Below are 19,699 nucleotides of genomic sequence, written 5' to 3'. Positions count from 1 at the left end.
GCTTGCAGACGTGGTCCAATTGGCAATCGCATCGGGGTTGATACCAGTGTCGCTCTCACTGAACTTAGCATCTTTTTATCCTTTCCTTCGCGACATCGCAACTTCACCGCATTCTGGCATTCAGTCTTCCAGAGAGCGCCTTGCAGGTCCGTCACCATGGGATCATTCAAGGACTGGGTTGTCGGGCAGATCAAAGGGCTTAGGCCCTCCTTTATGTCACATAAACCACACTTCAACTTCATCACCGCCCACTGTAAGTTTGCCCTAAGCCAGGTCATTTGCTCACTAATCACGCAGTTAACTCATCCATACCCATCTAGACTTCTACATTCTCGGCTTGACATTTATTGGCTCAATTCTCCTCTTTGCTGGTGGTCGTGGTAACATTAGCTATACCGATGCCCTCTTCTTCGGTGCCTGTGCCAGCACACAGGCCGGCCTGAATGTGGTGGACATCAACAAACTCAACACCTTCCAGCAAATTGTCATCTATATCATACCGATGCTCGCCAACCCAATCACCATCAACTCCTTTGTCGTCTTTCTTCGCCTTTACTGGTTCGAAAAGCGATTCCAGCATATTGTGCAGGAGTCTCGGCTACGTAGGGGCACTATTTCCAGGGCAAAGTCTAAGGCAAAATCACTGCCTGGAGATCTTGAAAAGGGCGTTAACGGGAGGAAGATCACCGTGATGCTTAACGGGCATCGGTCACGGATGACCCCCGATGGCACCCTGCTGGAGGACGACCCTGTGCCCTCAGAAAAGAGCAAACTCGAAAGAAGGGCCTCGGATCCTCTCAGTCGTACCTCTTCGAGCTGGAAAATTGAATCGGATGCTCATCGCCATCCTGATATCAAGTTTTCACGGACAGTCACAAAAAGCGACGGGATGAGCGACGACGTTCTCAAACTGCCTCCGCTCCGGTCTGAGCAGGAACATATTGCAATCTTGGAACGACAGCGAAAAGATGATGACGAAGTCCTGCGGATTCCCAATCCTAGGGACGTGGAACGCGGTGTACTTCCGAAGCGTGTTGTGGCTGGAGAGGATGATGAACCTGACCCCCTTTCTCCTGCGAGGGGCGAATTCAGTCACGATGTGTGTGACGAGCCGCAGCATCTGACATTCGATGGCAGGCAGCAGGCCATCACGATTGAAGAGCCCGATCGTCGCAAACTCGAGCAAAGTGGATCTGACGATTCGCTGATCGATGCTAGGGCTGCCGTGCGGGCGCTGTCATGGTTTCGAATTCCTTTGCCCCGATTTTTGAAGCGGGGTAAAGCGAGACTTCATGACAACAAGCATCCTGCAGGCCTGGCATCAGCAGCATTGAAGGGCCGTCGGCGTTCACTCCAAACTCTCCGTACGGTTTTGTCCCGGGATAAGGTCGAGGGGACGCCATATCTGAGTTGGGAGCCCACAATTGGGCGGAACTCAGCTTTCCCGGACCTGACGGAGGAACAGAGGGAAGAGCTCGGTGGCATCGAGTACAGGTCCTTGAAGACGCTGGCCGTTATTCTTGTCTGCTACTTTTGGGTCTTCTCTATCCTGGGAGTCATCGGTCTCTTGCCATGGATCCTGCACGTCCAGAAGTACGGTCAGGTTGTCACTGCTGCCGGTGTGAGCAAGGTCTGGTGGGCCTTCTTCACGGCCAACTCGGCCTTCATGGATCTAGGTTTCACCTTGACGCCGGACAGCATGAACTCATTCAACACAGCTACATGGCCGTTGCTGTTCATGAGCTTCCTCATCATCATCGGCAACACAGGCTTCCCGATCATGCTTCGGTTCATCATCTGGAGCTTGTCACTTGTGACGTCAGTCGGCACAGGCCTATATGAAGAGCTCAGGTTCCTGCTGGATCACCCACGTCGCTGCTTTACCCTACTTTTCCCTTCAGCAGCTACGTGGTGGCTTTTTGGGGTCCTGATTGTGCTCAATGTTGTCGATGTTATCCTCTTTATCGTCCTTGATGTAAGTCGTGTTGACTTTATATTCCTCAAGTGGACTTCATCCTGACTTTATCATAGCTTGGTGCCGAGCCTGTTATCGCTCTAAGCCCTGGTCTGAAGGTCCTCAATGGGCTGTTTGAGGCGGTGTCGACGAGAACGGCTGGGTTTTCTAGTGTAAACCTCGGTCTTCTACACCCAGCGGTTCAGTCTTCGTACATGATCATGATGTACATTTCAGTCTTCCCAATCGCTATCTCCGTACGCCGAACAAACGTGTACGAAGAACAATCGCTGGGCGTCTACACCCCCTATGACCTGGACGACCAAGGGAACCAGAGTGACATGTCCTACGTCGGAACCCATCTGCGGCGCCAGCTCTCATTCGACTTGTGGTACATCTTCGTTGGCTTCTTCATTCTAAACATCACTGAGGGTTCGAAGCTTATGGCCAACAGGTTCAGTGGCTTCGCGATCCTCTTCGAAGTTGTCAGCGCGTACGGCACAGTGGGCATGAGCTTAGGTTACAGTGGGGGCAACGAGTCGCTCTCATCCCAGTTCAGCGTCATAGGCAAGCTGGTTATCATTGCCATGATGATCCGCGGCCGCCACCGTGGCCTGCCCTACGGCCTGGACCGTGCCATTCTCCTGCCCAGCGAGTCCCTTAGCGCCACTGAGGCGTCTGCCCCGGCCCCGATCAGCGTCGAGCCCGAGATCCCGCGAATCTCGAGACTTTATTCGCGGACTTCGGCTGTCACAGGTGGCCCTGACATCGGCAGCTCCGCCCGGCACAAGTCTTTCACCAGCGCTGATCCCCGCAATCTGCTGGCCTCCATCCTCCACCCGGGTCCCCCGTTGCCGTCCATGGGCCCAGCTGAGACGATTCGCCGTGCCGAGTCCATCCGGCGCATGTCCATTGACCCAAGTTTGGTCAGCGGCCTGGAGAGGCTAGAACGGCAAAAATCTGCGACAACAACGTTTTCGCAGCTGCCTCAGGATCCTGCTGGTGCTTCTGGTGCTGGTGCCAGCGCAGCTGGTGACGCAACAGCTGAGGTTACCTCAACTGCTGCTACTTCTGGTACAGACTATTTACACGTGGATCAGCAGCCGTGGGTGACCAGGATTACTTCACGGAGGACAGAGCCTGGAGCGTCGACGTCACGGCGGGATAGAGGCAGGGGGGAGTCAATATCCTCCTTGTCCGCTATTCAGAGGCCTAAGACGTCTGGCCCGGTTCATTGAGTAGTCGTAAGGCGTTTTGGATATGATGGTAGAGACCGAGGGTTATATATAGTTGAACGGATCTTGTGCACATTGGAAAAGGTCAAGGACACATTTCTTTCTTTCTTTTACCTTGGGGCTTCAGATTTCTGAACATGAACGGAGCGTGCATAAGAATGGCGTTCAGGGTAGTTTTTTTTTTTTTTTTTTTTTTTTTTTTTTGGAAAGGTACACAGGTAGAATGTGACAGAAAGGGAAGGGAATGATCCACACAGAAGAGTTGATACACTAGATAAGGGCGACCCCAATCCGGCGTTTGGTGATGATGGCTTGAACTATGTGGTTGGATAACCGGACGGGTGAGCACGGATAGGTTTAAAGAAAATTGGGCATGTATTGGATGGCAAGGAGAAACGGTGTTGTCATGAATTAATCAGAGGGGATAAAATCTGGTTATGACGGATGGGAGAGGGGTGGTATAGACGTGGATGTCTATATTGATGCTTATTGGATAAAACTTATCCAAGCCCGGCTTGCCTGCCTTGTTGGCAGGATGTCTGGCAGCTTTTGGGTGCACTAATCTTGGATTTTGGTATCAATTAATCGCGGTTCAGGTCATGATAGTTCGGGATGAAAGATGGATAGAGAGCTGTGATAGAATGAGTGCAACATTGTAGATCCCGGTGGCGTAGTGGTTAGTAGAGCATACTTTGGCCGGGTAAGAGTGGCAGAAGTTTTGTGACAAGGCATTGTACAAATCAAAGTAATCGGCACATGTATCAAAGATCCGAGTCTGGTATATTCTATTTTAATTCATTATTATGGGTTCCCCCTTGTGTGCTTTCCAGTCTATCGGGTGAAACACGTGGACAAACTCCAGGTAAACTCCAAGAGACTCAATCCGTTCCACTCAAGGAAAAGCAGAAGAAAACCTCCCCCCATTATCGTCTGCCTGTCTGGACACTACTTCTCCCGAGTCATCAGTCATAAAATACTACACAGTGCATAACTCAACACGGTCAACTACCAAGCGAAAGGCCCATCCTCCCATGTCCATGGGCACATAGCGCAGGAGAAAAGCAGCCAAACCGCCAACAGCCACGGCCAAGTTACTGCCTCGCCGCGCGGGCCGCGGCCCTGCTCTTCTCCTTCTCGCGCTCGATCTTCTTGAAGAAAGAACTCTTCTCGGCCATCGCAGCCGCCTTGCTGCTCTTACCGCCACCAGCACCCTGCTGCTTGAGTGCGCGGTTGGCAGCCTTGTTCTGCTCGATGTACGCCATGTCCTGGCCGCCGCTGAGCTCGCTCAGCATGCCGGCCGTGCGGCGCACACCGGAGAGGGCGCCCGCCTTCTTCTTGCGACCTGTCCGGCCGAAGAGATCGTCGGTCTCGACATCCTCCTCGGCGCCCTTCTCGTTGTCGACCAGCGTGCGCTGGAGGAGTTCGCGGACTTCCTGGGGCGTGGAGAAGGCCAAGTCGGGAGTTTGTTCGATATTCGCGAGGTGGGTGATTACCTTGAAGGCGTAGCCCTGGTCGACAAGGAACGCTTGACGCTTAGAGGAGTAGTACATTTCTTGGGTGTCCTTTGAGACGAGGGAGTAGAAGAAGGCGTTGAACCCTTCGTCGTTACGCCTCTTCGCCCGAAGGATGCGGCCCAGGCGCTGCGCCTCCTGACGACGCGAGCCGAAGTGAGAAGAGATCTGGATCAGGCAGGTTGCCTCAGGCAGATCGAGAGAAGTATCGCCGATCTTGGAGAGGAAAAGAGTGTTCACCTCGGGGTTGTGTTGGAAGTTCTCCAAGACCTGCATACGTTCGGCCTGGCTGGTGCCGCCGTAGATGAAGACTTTCTTGAGCTTCAGGGCATACTGCTTCAGAGAGTAGAGCTCGTCCGAGAAGACAATAATTTTGTCTCCGCGAGCTTCATGGTAGTTGATGAGGTACTGGCAAGCCTGGAACTTGCGCGGGTTCATCGCGTATAACGTGCGCTTCATCCGGGCATTGGCGCGCAGGTACTCGTCGTAGAACTCTGTAGGCATCGGGCACCAAACCTCAGCACACTGCACCTTCGCAATGTGGCCCTGCTGTGAGAGCTCCATCCAGTTGGCCTCATAAAGCTTGGGCCCGATCAAGAAGTTAAGATGCGAAATCCTATCGTCCTCACGAAGAAGTGTCGCCGTCAAACCGAGCTTGGCGTGTGACTTGATGGACGAGATGACGCGCCGGAACATCTCGGCCGGCACGACGTGTACCTCGTCGAGCAACATCAAACCCCATTCTCTGCCCCTCAAGAAATCCATCATCTTCTTAGAGTCATGCGATCGCTCACGACTGTTTGTGACCATCGAGTACGTGGTGACAATGATACCAGTGCTCCCTTGAAACCTATTCTTGCTCTCCGCGGTGAAGATGGCAATATCATCGGGATTGATGTTGGACCACTTGAGGAATTCTTGACGCCATTGGACGACAGACATGGAGCTGGTGCAAAGCACAATGACGCCCTTCTTGATGGTGCAGGCAGCGGTGATGCCGACCAGCGTCTTGCCGGCGCCGCATGGCAGAACAATGATACCGCTTTTCGCTCGGCCATTGCCAAACATCTTGCTGAGGCTCTTCTCTTGGTAGGGACGAATCTGGGTATTGGGGCGGAGATCAATCTCCAGGTTGGGGTTTATGTCGTCATTTCTGAAATCATACTCTTCCAGCATGGGGTAGCCAATGTCAAGGCAGCGCTTCTGGACCGTCTCGACAGACGAATCCGCAATCTCAAAGGCATGGACGTTTTCTTTGTCGTCATCATCATCTTCCTCATTTAAATTGGCGAACAAGTCGGCCTCGTTGGCAGCAGCAGCGTCCTGGTCACCGGGCTTCTTTTCGGCAACCGGGCCGTCCACCAGGTTTGCCTGCCGGACGCCAGCGGCGTTCTGGGTGCCGGGGATAACGAGGCCCCCCATCTTGGGAGCAGAGCTGGTCGTGTCAGTTCCCTGAACGCGCAGCTTGCCAATGACAGGATCGTTTAGCAGGATCTGCAGCATCTGGGCGTCCACGCTCTCTACGTAATACTTGTTGTTCTTGAGAACTAGCTTCACCTTGCCGTAGCTCTTTGTGCACGTCTCTATATACTCCCGAGTCGATGCAGGAAGTGGCGTTTTCAAAAAGCGATCAAGGGTGTTTATGATATCTTTGGGCCGAAGACCAACCGAGACTGCAGCATAGAGGCTGTGAGTCGTCATGACATACTCGTGCAGAAACGTTGGGCGCGATCTGGGCTCAGCAATCGTGATGAGAAAATCAGTTGCCTGCTCCGACAGAGGGTTGAACCGTTCCAGTACGATGGTTTGCGTATTGGGGTCAATCCACAAAGGGCGATTGTAGTGGTCGGGTTTGAGGGGGAGGTAGGAGAAGTCTTTCTTCTTGAAGTACGGAGTGGCAGCATCATAATGCCGGAGACGCTCAGCGTCGTCTTGCTTGTTGAGCCCGCGCTTTATTGCCGAGAACTTCCTGACAAATTCATCGGCTTCCTTGCTCAGCAGATCCTCTTTCTTCTTCTGCTCCTCTGGGATATCGTCATCGAGGTCTTCATCGGCGTCCGACAAATTTGAATCATCCAGGCTGCGGGGAGTAGCCGGCCCGGAAGTAGACATGGCAGAAGTGCGTCCAGCCTTGGGTGCGGGAGCTTGCGCGCCCACAGGAGGGGCCTTTCGCTTGGGAGGCATTGTCGACCAGACGGGGATGTGGTTTCGGGAACGACTTCTCTGTTTCTAATTTCCTTGCCTTCCTGTTCTTTTGAAACTTTGTTTGTTTTATTGGAAAGATCGATACTTAACAAATTGCGCCTCGCGCAGCTTGAAGTAGGATACGGGCGCGCGAGGCTATCTTTGGGAAAAGTGTGTGCAATGGGGTCGAAGGTTGGATGAAGGCTTCAAAGAAGATTGGCGAGACGAGCCGTCACCGCAGTTGGTTATGGAATTGATGAAGGTTCAAGCCTGCCTGAATTTGCCAAGAGTTCCAAGTGGGTCATATTGTGGACCCACGCGTTTGCGCGCTGGGGGCGACTGCGCAAAACTCTGCCCCACTTCTCTGCCCCTCCGCTGCCAAGAACAAGTGCCTGGACAGACCGAACTGGCGGTACAGATCAGTACGGTTTACGCAGACCGCGACATTCAGCAGCACAGGTCCCCCAGTCAGTCTGACTTCAACATTGAAGAGGAGAGAGGCAAGGCAGATTCTGGTCCTTTGATTCATCCAGACGCGACAGTCATACAGTAATCATAGTACCTTGAGGTACAGAGCCGCTTTGCGTCATGTGGTATGTCCGTTAGTGACCCCTCTTACTCTACAGAAGCTTGGACGCTGACATCCCCCCTCCCAGCAAACACATCCTCAACGCCCAAGTCTCGGTCCGCTCCCCTTGCTGCCGCAAGTGGTTCGACTGTCCAGAATGTCACGCAGAACAAGAAGATCACCCGCTTCTGCAGCGGTTCGAGATGGTGTTCGCCTGCAAGAAGTGCAAGAAGTGCTTCCGCAAGGATGCACGCGACTTCGAAGAGGCAGATGAGTACTGCCCACACTGCGATAACCACTTCGTCCTCGAGGCTGTCACTCCTAAACCTGCTATTACCGTTGAGGGAGACGATCCGCGCGTCAACAACCGTATGATCAAGGACGAGCGCACAAAGAAGGGTTCCGAACCAATCAAGTTTTCAGTGTTTGACCCGGATAAGGATGCGGACAAGTTGTTGTAAGGCTGATCGGGGCTTTGACTTTTTGGCTCAAGGGGGGAAGAACGAGAAGAAAGATACCCAGGGACGAAGTCATTACGACGAAAAAGTGTCCTCTCCCGCACTCGCATCATAATTTAATATGCTTCACGGCAATATGTATCAAAATTGGCGCTTACATCGCAGTCTTCTCTCCTTTAGCGCCATGCTATTTCACAGCTCTAACCCCTCCCCTAGTGATCGCCAGGCTCATCCTGAGGCCTGGTCAGTATCGTGGCAGTACCTGTCCCGGGGGTTCTGCCAGTTTTTTTCTTGGCCGCTTCCTCCTGCTTCTCTTGCTCAATGCTCTTGACGTAGTTCTCGATTTCCTCAACCGGCAGCATTTCCATAGGCTTGCCGGGCGCCATAACGGCAATCTCGATGTTCTTGGCCCCTGTTTGCACCACCTCCAGTAACGACTTGATAGCCAGCCGAATGGTGGCCTCGCGGTCCATATCTTCCTTGTAGTTCCGCTCCAGGAACTCCCGCACTGTCTTGCTTGACCGCCCGATGGCGTTCGCCTTCCTGTGTGATCTTGTCAGTCTCTGGTCGCCTGACCAGGGCGCATTGGGTAGGAACGCACCATGCAGAGTAGATGCCTGAAGGCTCTGTCTGGTACAACCGGGGCACGTTGCTGCCCTTGTCGAAACCGACGATGAGGGTGCTGATACCGAAAGGGCGGACACCACCGCTCTGTGTGTACCGTTGCTGCACTCCAGCAACATATTTGGTGATGTACTCGATCGTGACGGGGTCTTCAAGGTTGAGGCGGTGTGACTGCGCTTCTAACCGCGCCTTGTCGATCAGAATGCGGGCGTCTGCGTTAAGGCCGGCAAAGGCCAGGCACACGTGGCTATCGATCAAGCCAATCTTGGACGGCGTGATGCGGGTGTCTTGAAGCTTCATGGCCGACCTCTTCTCGCAGCCAAGCACAACAACGTCCTTGCCCTTGACGCCGACGGCGCAAGTACCTATAAGGGTCCTGTTAGTTCGGGGTTCAACTAAGGGGTGGCGGCGGCGGCGCACACCTCTCTTGACGGCTTCGCCAGCATATTCTACCTGGAAGACGTGTCCATCCGGACTATGGCAAGTCAGCTCGTGGGCTGAACGATATGCGCAACGATGGAGACGGACCTAAAGACTTTAAAAAGCAGCCCGAGTCAGCAACAGAGATGCATGTGGAGCTGGAGGTCGGATCATAGACGGGTACTCACCCGAAAGAGCTCTGTCGTATCCCGAGGCCATGATCGCGCTGTGACTATATTCCGGACTGGGTGCGCTGCAATTGTTCTCGTAGTTTCAGTACAGCCTTTATAGCCTTTTGGATAGGCAAAGATTGACGTGGAGTCGTTGTGAGGTTGTGGTCGGCGTTGGGTGTTGATGTTTGGTTGGTTTTCCAGTTGGAGATGATGCTCCTCCAGCTCTCACTGGCAGGCTGCCACAGCTGTGACGACGTGCCCAGCCAAAGTCGAGGCTGACAAGCTTCCTGGCCCCCGCGCGGCGTTAGCTTGACCCCACATCTTCTTCAGAGGCTAGCCAATCATCGATCGGACAATTAGGTACGTACTGACCAGACGGCCCCAGCCGGCAGCGGAGTAAACCACTGGCGACCCTGTCGCAGGAAGCGCCGGTGTCGCTGCTCACATTCGCCCCCCTTCCTGTCTTAGATATCCGTGTGGATTTGCCGTTTTGATATCAGGAAGAAAAAAAAAAGTTATCACTGGCGTCTTATAGAAGAAAGATTTGCGGGAGTCTTTCTCCATAGATTGTAAACTTTATTCCAATTTGCCCGATATACTTAGGGTGACCGGGTCAGCCCCTCATTAGTCGTCTTATTGATTCTTCAAAATTTTGGTTTTTACTGTCAAGAACATCATCACCGTCAAGATGGCGTCTCGTCCGCAGCTTACACCCCTCTTCAGACGACTCTCGAGGGCCCCTGCCCAATTGAGCAGGAAAGCGGCACTTCCAGTCCGTCAGACCCGGTTTCTCCCATCCCGTCTCCTCAGCACATCGCGGCCGCGCCTTTTCCGCAGCACGGCGCCTGCTGCTGCTGTTGTAGGGGGCAAGTTCACCAGTGAGACTTATCCGGACCTCAAGCGCGACAGCAGATTTGCTCAGATCACCCCTGAGCATGTGGCTTACTTCAAGGACCTGCTTGGCGAGGCTGCTGTGATTGATGGCGTCACACGCAACGATACAGCCGATGACATCGAGCCGTTTAACATGGACTGGATGCGCAAGTACCGTGGTCACTGCCAGCTGGTTCTAAAGCCTGGCACAACTGAGGAGGTCAGCAAGATCCTCAAGTACTGCAACGATAACATGCTGGCTGTTGTGCCACAGGGCGGCAACACTGGCTTGGTCGGTGGTTCAGTGCCCGTCTTTGATGAGATCGTCATCAATATGAGCCGTATGAACAAGATCCTGGACTTTGACGAAGTCAGCGGCACCCTGGTTGTCGAAGCTGGCTGCATTCTCGAGGTGGCCGACCAGTTTCTGGCTAGCAAGGGCTACATATTCCCTCTAGACCTGGGCGCAAAGGGTTCGTGCCACGTCGGCGGCAACGTCGCCACCAATGCCGGTGGCCTGCGCTTGCTCCGCTACGGCAGCCTTCACGGCACTGTGCTTGGCCTCGAAGCCGTGCTTGCCGATGGTACTGTCGTGGATGATCTCTGCCGGTTGCGCAAGAACAACACTGGCTATGACCTCAAGCAGCTGTTCATCGGTTCTGAGGGCACCATTGGCATCATCACCAAAGTGTCCATTCAGTGCCCTCAGCGCTCTGCTGCTCAGAACGTGGCCTTTTTCGGCCTGGAGTCCTTCGAGAAAGTCCAGCAGGCTTTCCGCGAGGCAAAGAGCCAGCTGTCTGAGATTTTGTCTGCCTTCGAGCTCATGGATGAGGGCAGTCAGGCTCTAGTGCACCAAGTGACCAAGAACCAACGCCCCCTAGAGGGTCAATATCCCTTCTACTGCCTGATCGAGACCAGCGGCTCTAATGCTGAGCACGACAGCGAGAAGCTCTCAGCCTTCCTTGAGGATGTCATGGAGAAGGGTATCGTGGTTGACGGCACGTTGGCCGAGAACGAGACACAGATCAAGTCTTTGTGGGCCTGGCGTGAGGGTATCCCCGAGGCTTTGAGCCATCTTGGTGGCACGTACAAGTACGATGTCTCCATTCCTCTTAAAGATCTGTACAAGCTGGTTGAGGATACACGGGCTCGTGTCGAGCAGGCTGGCTTGTTGGGCGATACCGACGAGCACCCCGTGCGTGCCGTGGTTGGATACGGCCACATGGGTGACGCCAACCTCCATCTGAACGTCTCAACTAGGCATTATGACTCGCGGGTCGAGCAGGTTCTGGAACCCTTCATCTATGAGTGGATTGCTGAGCGCCAGGGCAGCATCAGCGCCGAGCATGGTCTCGGTTTGATGAAGAAGAAGTTCATTGGGTACAGCCGTAATCCCACTATGGTGGGCTTGATGAAGAACATCAAGAATGCGTTTGATCCGGTAGGTTTCTAACTGCTTCTGCACTTTTTAAGGGGTGGTTCATTAACAGTTATATTCTTCCAGAATGGTATCCTTAACCCTTACAAGTATCTTTAAGTAAGGGCCATGAGCGTTACGCCTTTAGAGTTTGAGGGTCAACACACAATGTCTAGCCCGCATGCCTTGGGGTAAGCTTTCTGCGACGCTTGCGGCGCCCGTCTGCCTGTCTGCCTACACATCAGGTACTCAACGCAAATGCGTGTATGTAGGTATAGACGCAATCGACGACCCGGCCCTCCCGAAGTCGGGTAGAGGCCATCGGCTCGACCCTCTTTTAGTTGTTTATGAGCTTCTGCAAAAGATATCCCGCAATTCTTGGCTACATAGCAACACCCGGCGAGATCTGCCAGTCACGCGCGTGCTTGTGTTCTTCGGATCTTGCAGCAATCACCACCGTGATGGCTACCAAGCGTCCCTAGACAATGCTGCAAGATTCCCATTAAGCTCCAGCTCGACTGTGGGATGTTATTGGTTGTCTTGCGAAGATTACACACTCGACCGTCTCCTCTTGTGCTGCATGCCCCTTTCGGATTGTGAGCCAATCAGTGTGCTCAAAGCAGCTGTTGCAGCTGACCCCGTAGGTTACACTGTCGAGCAACCGTTACGGATGAATCGTGCCGGCCACGCGGGTATTGGCTAGCCCTACGGTAAGGCTTCGCTGACACCGACAGGGTGACCGAGGGCCCGGTTGGTTCAGGAGTAAAGTGACAGCAAGGACAAACGTATCCCCTGAGTAGGCTACGTCAGTTCCCGGGTAACCCCGTGGGGTTCGTAGGGATTCTCTCAGGAGAGATTGGTCCAAAAACGTAGATTTTACGATGGATTGCATTAGTTTTGTGACGCCTTTTCACATTTTGCGATGATAGTAATAAAACAAAGGAGTTTCGCATCGATTGCGCGCCTCCGACCCAGATGGGTGTAATTATGCCTGAACACTTAGGAGTCTGACACTATATCAACATGCGACCATTCCAAAGCCCTGGGTTAGTTTTCAAGTACCACGGTAGTTAAATATCTAAAGAGAGGACAAGTGCATGAGCTTGCAAATCTATGCGTCCCTCGTGCCCATGGCCGCCTTGCCAGCAATACGACGGCATATAGGCCTTCGGTCTCTGTGACTGGCAACTTACAAAAGGATTCTGCGGAGGAAGGCCACCGAGAACCCACAAGAGCATTGACGACTTGTAGAACCGTGGCTGCTCCTGGAAGATTTCTCTCTTTTAGAGAAATCCATCTATCAGTGAAAAGTCATTATACTGTCTTCCCTTCCTCTTAAGACTTTCAAGACACCGAAGTCTGCAGCTAGGCTAGCCTTGGACCTATTGTTGCTTATCACTTCCTTACAGGCCGTAAGGAGTAAACACGGAACAGGACAGGGTGACCACACAAGTTCCGCGGGGGCTCTTTCCGATGAGTACTTCCCCCTTTTTACTTGTCATCGACTTCGAACTAGTTCTGGCACTCTTGCGTGATCTTGATCAACCATGGGTAAGAAATACCCTACTCACAATAGTTTACTTGTCGGAGGCTGATCTGCAGAAGTCGGGGTCCGTGGGAAGTACAAGGGGTGTAACAGTAAGTCTCTTTTGTTACTGTTTGATCTTACCATGCTGACACCCTGCAGCCTGTCGTGATCGTCGGGTCAAGGTAGGTGTTCTTTGAATTAGCAGCTGTCTATCAGAAAGCAGACTAATTGTGCTCACTCAGTGTGATAATGAACGCCCGATCTGCCGAAGATGTCGCAAGGGCCACAGAAAATGTGGAGGTTACGAACGAGAGACGGTCTTCATAATCGGTACCATCGAAGACCAAGGCCGCTGTTCATCACACCCCCCTCGAGTGGTCCGAAATCGCCAGAGGCGTATGGAAACGACATTATCCCCTCAGACTGAACCAAAAACAGAGCAACAAGGAACGAAAGTTGATAATGGCAGGGAAATTGAGGACAAGAACCTCCCTGAATTGGTCGTGACAGAGCCGCTACATCCAGCATGGGCAGGCAGCTGCGTCTCTGTCCTGCATCGAGGAAAGCCGTATCGCCTTCGGATAGCTGTGTTGAACACAAAACTGGATGCCATCACACGAACAAAGACCAACGATACCGGTGTTGGGAATGCTGAACGAAATGCCACTTATCTTTCGCTTCCGACGTACGAACTTCCTGGAGGGCAGAAAGGAGAGTTTCAGTTAGGCGCTCAGTGTCTTGCACATCTGCCTGACGCCAACGACAATCAAGGAGATAACAATTTTTTAGCAGCTGAAGGTACATGCCTATTTCTGTACGAGGTAAGCTATGACTCTGATGTATAGGTGACATCCAGGGGTTAACTCTATGTAGCGAACCAGCCACGTCCAGGCCAATATCCAATCCCAAATCGTGGATACCTCACCTCAAGACAACATAGTCCAGCGTATGGGGCCAGAAAGCTTCCGCTTCTTCCCAAACCATCACTTCTTCGCACGGGTTTACCGGCCTAATGCGGTAAGTCTTGCCTGGTTTTTTATGAACGGACCTCAGCGGTTCCTGACCTTTTTTCGCTCTCAGATCTACTCTTGTCTCCTCGCCCGGCAGTCCACATTTCTCGCCGAACCCGCCTGGCAGACAGTTCCATACGAGCAGCACCAAAAATCTGATTTCGATCATGTCTTGGATGTAATCGCCCGCTTAACAGGTATTGTTGCACGCGCGGAGAACCTTCTGACCTTTCCACAAGGCCAACCACAAGCCATCTCCCGTAGCTCAATGGCACATGACCTGTTGCAGGAGCTCAAACATGTGGACTCCGAGCTTACTGGATGGTCTGAGAAGCTGTTTGGATTTGGTTCATTGTCCCAGGCAAGCTGTGGAGGGATCCCAAGGCCCTCGTCGACCTCCACAATCACAAACTTTTCGACATCCCACTTCCCCGATCAGCTGACTGCTCTGACACTAGTATATTGTTGGACTGCGTTGATTATGCTGTGCGTGACTGCGGTGCGATTGCGTTCTCTTGCAGCGCCGGAGCGGGTTGCTGATGGAACCGGCTCGGGAGCCAGCTCTGTCCTTGGTCCTACTGCTCTTGTCACCAGCACACCCACAGCTTACGAATTCACTTTTCGCTATCCATCTGGACACAATTACCCCTTTCCTGGATCTGTTTCGGCTCCAGCACCGGTCCAAACTTCATGCACCACTGCCTCATACATCCCCGTTTGTGACTCCCAGGCCCCGAATTCGCAACCCAGCCATGCTTTAACGACCTCTCTTCTTCATTCAGGGGGCACCTCTGGAGCAACTACCCATTGGCAGAACATCGTTGTTCACCAATTCCCTGACTCCATCAACAATAACACCTCGATACTGGCCGCCCCTGATCCTTTGTCCATCCCCACGGCTCCTCAAACGAAGGCGGAACCTACTTCACAGTTAATATCCACAAAGCCCCCTCATTTCTCACCAGCTCGAATGCGCCACCTTGCCATTCTGGCGTGCTGCGCACTAGAGTTTCTGCTAGACGGTGAAGTCAGAATTGGACTTAACCATACAGCCAGCGACGTCCGGGGAGGAAATCAGGGGAATGAGAAAGATAACCACAACGATGACAGTGAGGGTCGTGAGAAGAAGCGCAGAAGATTGAGAAACAGTATTTCCCTGCAAACACAACCTGAAACCCTGGGGGCAACCCAGCCAGGCCTCCTCTGTTGGCCTTTTATGGTTGTGCGGAGGTTCTGGGAGAAGGTAGCGAATAGGTCGTCTGCACAACGGCCTACCGTACAATCTGCTTCTGCCGGTATCGCTTCTACCTGTCGTTCTTTCGAACCATCATACGTAGGTGCGAATCTGGATTCATCTAACCAGAAGACGAGTACCTACAGCACAGCCCAGTCAACTACATCACCGCTTCCTCTCTTCTCAACTGGATCTGCGGGAGACGCAAGCGGCAAGTACGGTTCGATCCAGCCATGCTCTCAGTTCCTGTCGCATGCATCACTTCCGTCATCAACTCAGTGCCATCCAACACTTCTTGAAACTCGGTCTTCTCCAGCTCTACTTACTACTTCAACGTCACTGTCAGCATCTACCCCTAGCCCAGGAGGAGGGGACGGACGGGCCGAACTCCACTGGTGTGAAGCTTTCAAAGCGCGACTGCTGGCAAGAGGAAGGGCCCTCCAGGAAGAGCTTATTGGCACCGAGACAAATGATACTAAAAGGAGTTGGATTGATTTGGCTACCTGGATATAAGGGGGTGTAGTTGGACGTAGCACGCGACTCCAACATTGATTTGATGTCGGGGAGAAAGATTGAGGCAACTTGTTTCCCAATAGGCGAACTCGGAACAGACCCCAGCAGGTCTGGAGATTTATCATGCTCTCAAAAGACGTTGAAAGTCGTGGTAGAGCATAATCTGGGAAGATGGGCTTGCACTTGCATGTCGGTTACTTTCGCAAGGTTTCAAACCTGCAAGTGGCTGCATGGGGAGCCTTAGCCAAGAGCGAGGCAGAACTCAGTTTCCCATTATGCAAGAACTTTTATTCTATGGAAGTATCTCAATTAATGACCGGAGATGAACCATGCAGAGAGTCGAGAGTATCCCCTTTATCGAAAGCGCCAGACCAATCCCAATGTGGATGTGTACACGCAAAGTACAAATATTTTAGCACCCGATTAATACTCCCAGTCATCATCCACCGCAGGTCCTTTACTCTTCGCAACGCTCTCCTGCTTCCGATACATTTCCGCAACCTGCCTGCTTGAAGTAGCCTCATCGGGCTTCTTATCATCGCGGACCTTGATAAAGCGCGGGAACCGCAAACTGATACCCTTCTCGCCGCTCGGGTCGACACCTTCATACATGCCCGCCTTGTAGCGCGGGCTGAGAGTAAGGTCGGCGGTCTTGACTTCCCAGACATAGCGAGGCTCGAACCACACGTCAGGCTGATGCTGGGCAGTCGAGCTGTGAGAATAGAAAGGCTTGGGGCGGTCAATGACAATCTCAGAGAGCTGCTTATACAGCTCCTCGAGAACGGAGTCGCTGAAACCCGTGCCAATGTTGCACACAGTTTCGTAGGTCTCTTTGATGGGATTGTAGCAGGCCAGTAAGAACGCACCGTAGACGGAGGTGCGCTTGCCCTTGCCGTAGTAAGCGCCCAAAACAACAAGGTCGAGCGAGTCACCCACGCCCGAGAGGTAGTCCTTTTTAATCTAGGGTAAGGTTAGTTATGTAAGCCGCTAGGTAGACGGGGACAGCAACCGCGTGGAGATACACACCTTGAGCCAATTGCGACTGCGCTTGCTAGGCTCATATCCACTTTCCTCTCCGTCCAACATCTTAACCATTAAGCCTTCACACGACGCCTTGACCGACTCATCCAGGAATGCCTGAATGTCTTCCAGCTCCTGACTGTTCATGTGCGTGGCGAAGGCAAACTCGCCTTCAACGGGCTGGAACGCCTTGTACATAAGCTCGCGGCGTTCCCGCAGTGACTTATGCACAATGGCTTCGCCATTCAAGTAGAGCAGGTCGAATGCAAAGACGCAGACCTTGACCTTGACATCTTCAACCTTAACATCCTTCTTCTTGCGGGTCATGAGCGTTTGAAACGGCAACACCTTCTTTTCATTGACATCCCAGGCTACCGACTCGCAGTCGAGCACGAAACTCTTGGTGTCCTCCTTGACCCATGTTGGCAGCTTGGCCAGGACGTCCGGGTACTTCTTGGACAGGTCTTCCGAGTTTCTAGAGAAAATGGCCGCCACACCCTTGCCAACCTCCTTAGAAGCGCCCGAGGCCGATTGGCTAAGGGCCTCCCCGGTATCCTTGGCGACATAGTGAATCTGGGCCCTCTCACCATCATACTTGTACTCGCAAGTGAAGGTCTGCCCTTCGAAGCGATCCAGCACTTCAGTGATAGCCTTAGTAGGTTTGGCCAGCATGGGCTTAAGGGGAACGCCGGGTCGTAGCTTGCAGTGCTCCCGCAGGTTGAAGATGCCATGCTTGACCATCGCAGGGATGATAACATCGTAGCTCGGCAATTCACTGCATCATGTTAGCACAAAATATGACACCGTTTGGTTTCCGCTGTGAGTCGACAAACCTGTAGACCTGCTTGAGAATCTGCTCGCCCTTCTCCAAGTCAGCTGTGCTAGGCACCTTGCCTTTCTTCCATGCCTCATGGGCCACCATCGCTTGGGCAAGTGAGACGATGACAGTCTTTTCAGCGAGACCGAGTCTCAGCTTGCCCTCAAGGAAACGAACGAGGAACTTGGCTTCACTTGGGCCACCTTTGTCCTTGGTAATGTCGGCTTTGCCCTTCATATTCACGTCCGAAGCCGAAAGCAACTTCTTGATGAAATCAACCTTCTTCTGCTGCGCGCCGTTACCTGTGACGGTGGCAATGTCCATAAGAATCTTATGGACGCCCCGGACAGTAAGAGGCTTCGGCTTGAACATGGTTGGTTGCGTTGCCCTTGACTTGACAGCCACGAGACCAAGGTCACCAATCTCCTTTTGATCCTGCTTGATAACTGAGAGACTGCGGCCTGTCGTCTCGCCGATGGCCTTCATGATCAGCGACTCGCCAATGCCCAACTCAATACCGGCATAGTCAGGGGCGAGCTTGTTGACCATGAGCAAGACAGTAGGCAGAAGGTCGTCAGGGGTAAGCCGCATGACTTGTCTGAGGAACAAGGAGCAGTGCGCCATGATCTCCAACCGCTTGGAGGTAAGCTCGATGAGCGAGAATGTCTGGCAGAGGGCCGCATATGGCACCGGCTCGCCCTCCTTCCAGTCCGGATACGGGTGTTTGACATTCGACTTGAGAGTGGCCTGGATCTTTTGCCGCACCTTTGCCGCAACATCAGGCTTCTCTTCCTCATCCTGCAGCTCTTCCTCTGCCTCTTCGACTTCTGATTCTGACTCGGGAGTCCGCTCCTCAACCTCTGACTTTTTGATTAGCGCGGGTTCAGGGGCCGACACAGGGGGTTTCTTTGCCTCCTGTTTGGCATCCGATTCAGACAGCACATCTTCCATGATCTCATCTTCTTCGTCATCTTTAACTACCCGCCTGCCCTTCCGTGGACGCTTTGTTACCGGAGCTGCGCTTTCTCCCTCTTCATCTTCGACCCCATTGGCATCCTTTTGGGCAACCGCTGACTTCGCTGGGCGCCCCCGCTTTTTCTTGGGTTCTGGAGCTACACCCACGGTTAGTTGTAAAGTAATGACAATCTCGTAGCAGAACTCTCACATTTTCCGCCCGCGTCTTCTTCAGGTTGAACATCCTCAACATCATCCTCTCGTTTTGCTTTATCATTCTTCTCTTCTGTCTTCGCCTTGGTCGCGAAGCTCAATTTTGTCTGCTGCATCGGCGCTGGCTTGCTCTTCGTCCCATTCGCCTGGCCAAAAAATTGGCTGCACAGAATGCCGTTAGCTCCATGTCGTATCACAATGTTTACGTTGAAAGATAACGATACTGGCAACGATGCTGCTCGCGACACCAAAAAACGTAACCCGCCGCAGCGCCGCTTGTCCAGGCCGGACATACCCTAAAGTTGCCTGTTTCGGCGCCATGATGGCACCGTTGTTAAAACCGCACACCAAGCGACGACGGTAGTAGTAAGTTGACAAAGTGAGAGCAAACGAGCAGCTCTGTTTTCGCTGAAACGAAGTAACAAAAGGACCTGGTCGTGCAGAAACGCTGTCGCGAGCGTTAGATAAAGAGGGGTTGGGATGGGACGAAAAGGAAGAAGAGCCGAGCGGCGGCGATGAGCTCAATAATAACCCGACGCCGGGGGCTCGAAGGAGAATTCGCGGCGCCAGCTTGACGGACCCAGAAAACAAAAGGACCAAAACCAAGCGGCAGTTTTGGGTGGAAAGGACAGGTGAGATATATAGGGTGGTATGGCAACCGCAATTGGACCTAACTCTAGGCAGCTAGACTAATTGATGCCACTCTTTTGGTGAGCGTCACTGGCAGGGACTCACAGGGCCGTGACGCGCTCAGACGCGACTTTTCCGGTAGGCAGCAAGTTGGCCAGGGTTCGCGTAAAGTGGTTCAGTCACATGATCTGCCCCACAAGGCATCAAGGGGCGGGGTCCAACGCGCCAAGCCTTCAAGGCAGCAACACAAGAGACCTTTCGATGTGTGGATGGCAAAAACGATGTTAGGGTCTCATGCACGACGGCACATTATAAATATGGGGGGGAATATAGTTATCATGTTTCTAGTTCGCCATCTGATGG

General features: G+C 52.9%; 6 protein-coding genes across 6 annotated transcripts; 3 read left to right on the top strand and 3 right to left on the bottom strand.

Annotated features, from left to right (window-relative positions):
- Nucleotides 1-156: 156 nt before the first annotated feature.
- Nucleotides 157-3,192, top strand: CTHT_0069880 (uncharacterized protein; the record flags this gene model as incomplete). Its single annotated transcript, XM_006697203.1, has 3 exons — nucleotides 157-253; nucleotides 321-1,975; nucleotides 2,032-3,192. 3 exons carry the CDS (start codon nucleotides 157-159, stop codon nucleotides 3,190-3,192), a joined length of 2,913 nt encoding a protein of 970 aa, XP_006697266.1.
- Nucleotides 3,193-4,280: 1,088 nt separating this feature from the next.
- Nucleotides 4,281-6,884, bottom strand: CTHT_0069870 (DNA repair helicase-like protein; the record flags this gene model as incomplete). Its single annotated transcript, XM_006697202.1, has 1 exon — nucleotides 4,281-6,884. The coding sequence occupies one exon, from the start codon at nucleotides 6,882-6,884 to the stop codon at nucleotides 4,281-4,283; it is 2,604 nt and encodes an 867-aa protein (XP_006697265.1).
- Nucleotides 6,885-7,472: 588 nt separating this feature from the next.
- CTHT_0069860 (uncharacterized protein) lies at nucleotides 7,473-7,913 on the top strand (the record flags this gene model as incomplete). Its single annotated transcript, XM_006697201.1, has 2 exons — nucleotides 7,473-7,477; nucleotides 7,541-7,913. The coding sequence occupies 2 exons, from the start codon at nucleotides 7,473-7,475 to the stop codon at nucleotides 7,911-7,913; spliced, it is 378 nt and encodes a 125-aa protein (XP_006697264.1).
- A 209-nt stretch (nucleotides 7,914-8,122) lies between these two features.
- CTHT_0069850 (uncharacterized protein) lies at nucleotides 8,123-9,173 on the bottom strand (the record flags this gene model as incomplete). The annotated part of the gene is made up of 5 exons (XM_006697200.1): nucleotides 8,123-8,453; nucleotides 8,512-8,899; nucleotides 8,957-9,009; nucleotides 9,063-9,069; nucleotides 9,143-9,173. 5 exons carry the CDS (start codon nucleotides 9,171-9,173, stop codon nucleotides 8,123-8,125), a joined length of 810 nt encoding a protein of 269 aa, XP_006697263.1.
- A 642-nt stretch (nucleotides 9,174-9,815) lies between these two features.
- Nucleotides 9,816-11,453, top strand: CTHT_0069840 (D-lactate dehydrogenase [cytochrome]-like protein; the record flags this gene model as incomplete). The annotated part of the gene is made up of 1 exon (XM_006697199.1): nucleotides 9,816-11,453. The coding sequence occupies one exon, from the start codon at nucleotides 9,816-9,818 to the stop codon at nucleotides 11,451-11,453; it is 1,638 nt and encodes a 545-aa protein (XP_006697262.1).
- A 4,672-nt stretch (nucleotides 11,454-16,125) lies between these two features.
- Nucleotides 16,126-19,027, bottom strand: CTHT_0069830 (DNA ligase-like protein; the record flags this gene model as incomplete). The annotated part of the gene is made up of 5 exons (XM_006697198.1): nucleotides 16,126-16,662; nucleotides 16,729-17,497; nucleotides 17,556-18,651; nucleotides 18,705-18,868; nucleotides 19,002-19,027. 5 exons carry the CDS (start codon nucleotides 19,025-19,027, stop codon nucleotides 16,126-16,128), a joined length of 2,592 nt encoding a protein of 863 aa, XP_006697261.1.
- Nucleotides 19,028-19,699: the final 672 nt, after the last annotated feature.

Source organism: Thermochaetoides thermophila, assembly GCF_000221225.1.
Source record: "Thermochaetoides thermophila DSM 1495 unplaced genomic scaffold scf7180000011822, whole genome shotgun sequence".
NCBI lineage: Eukaryota > Fungi > Ascomycota > Sordariomycetes > Sordariales > Chaetomiaceae > Thermochaetoides > Thermochaetoides thermophila.
Note: the sequence above shows the minus strand (reverse complement) of the source record. Positions and strands in the feature narration are given on the sequence as shown.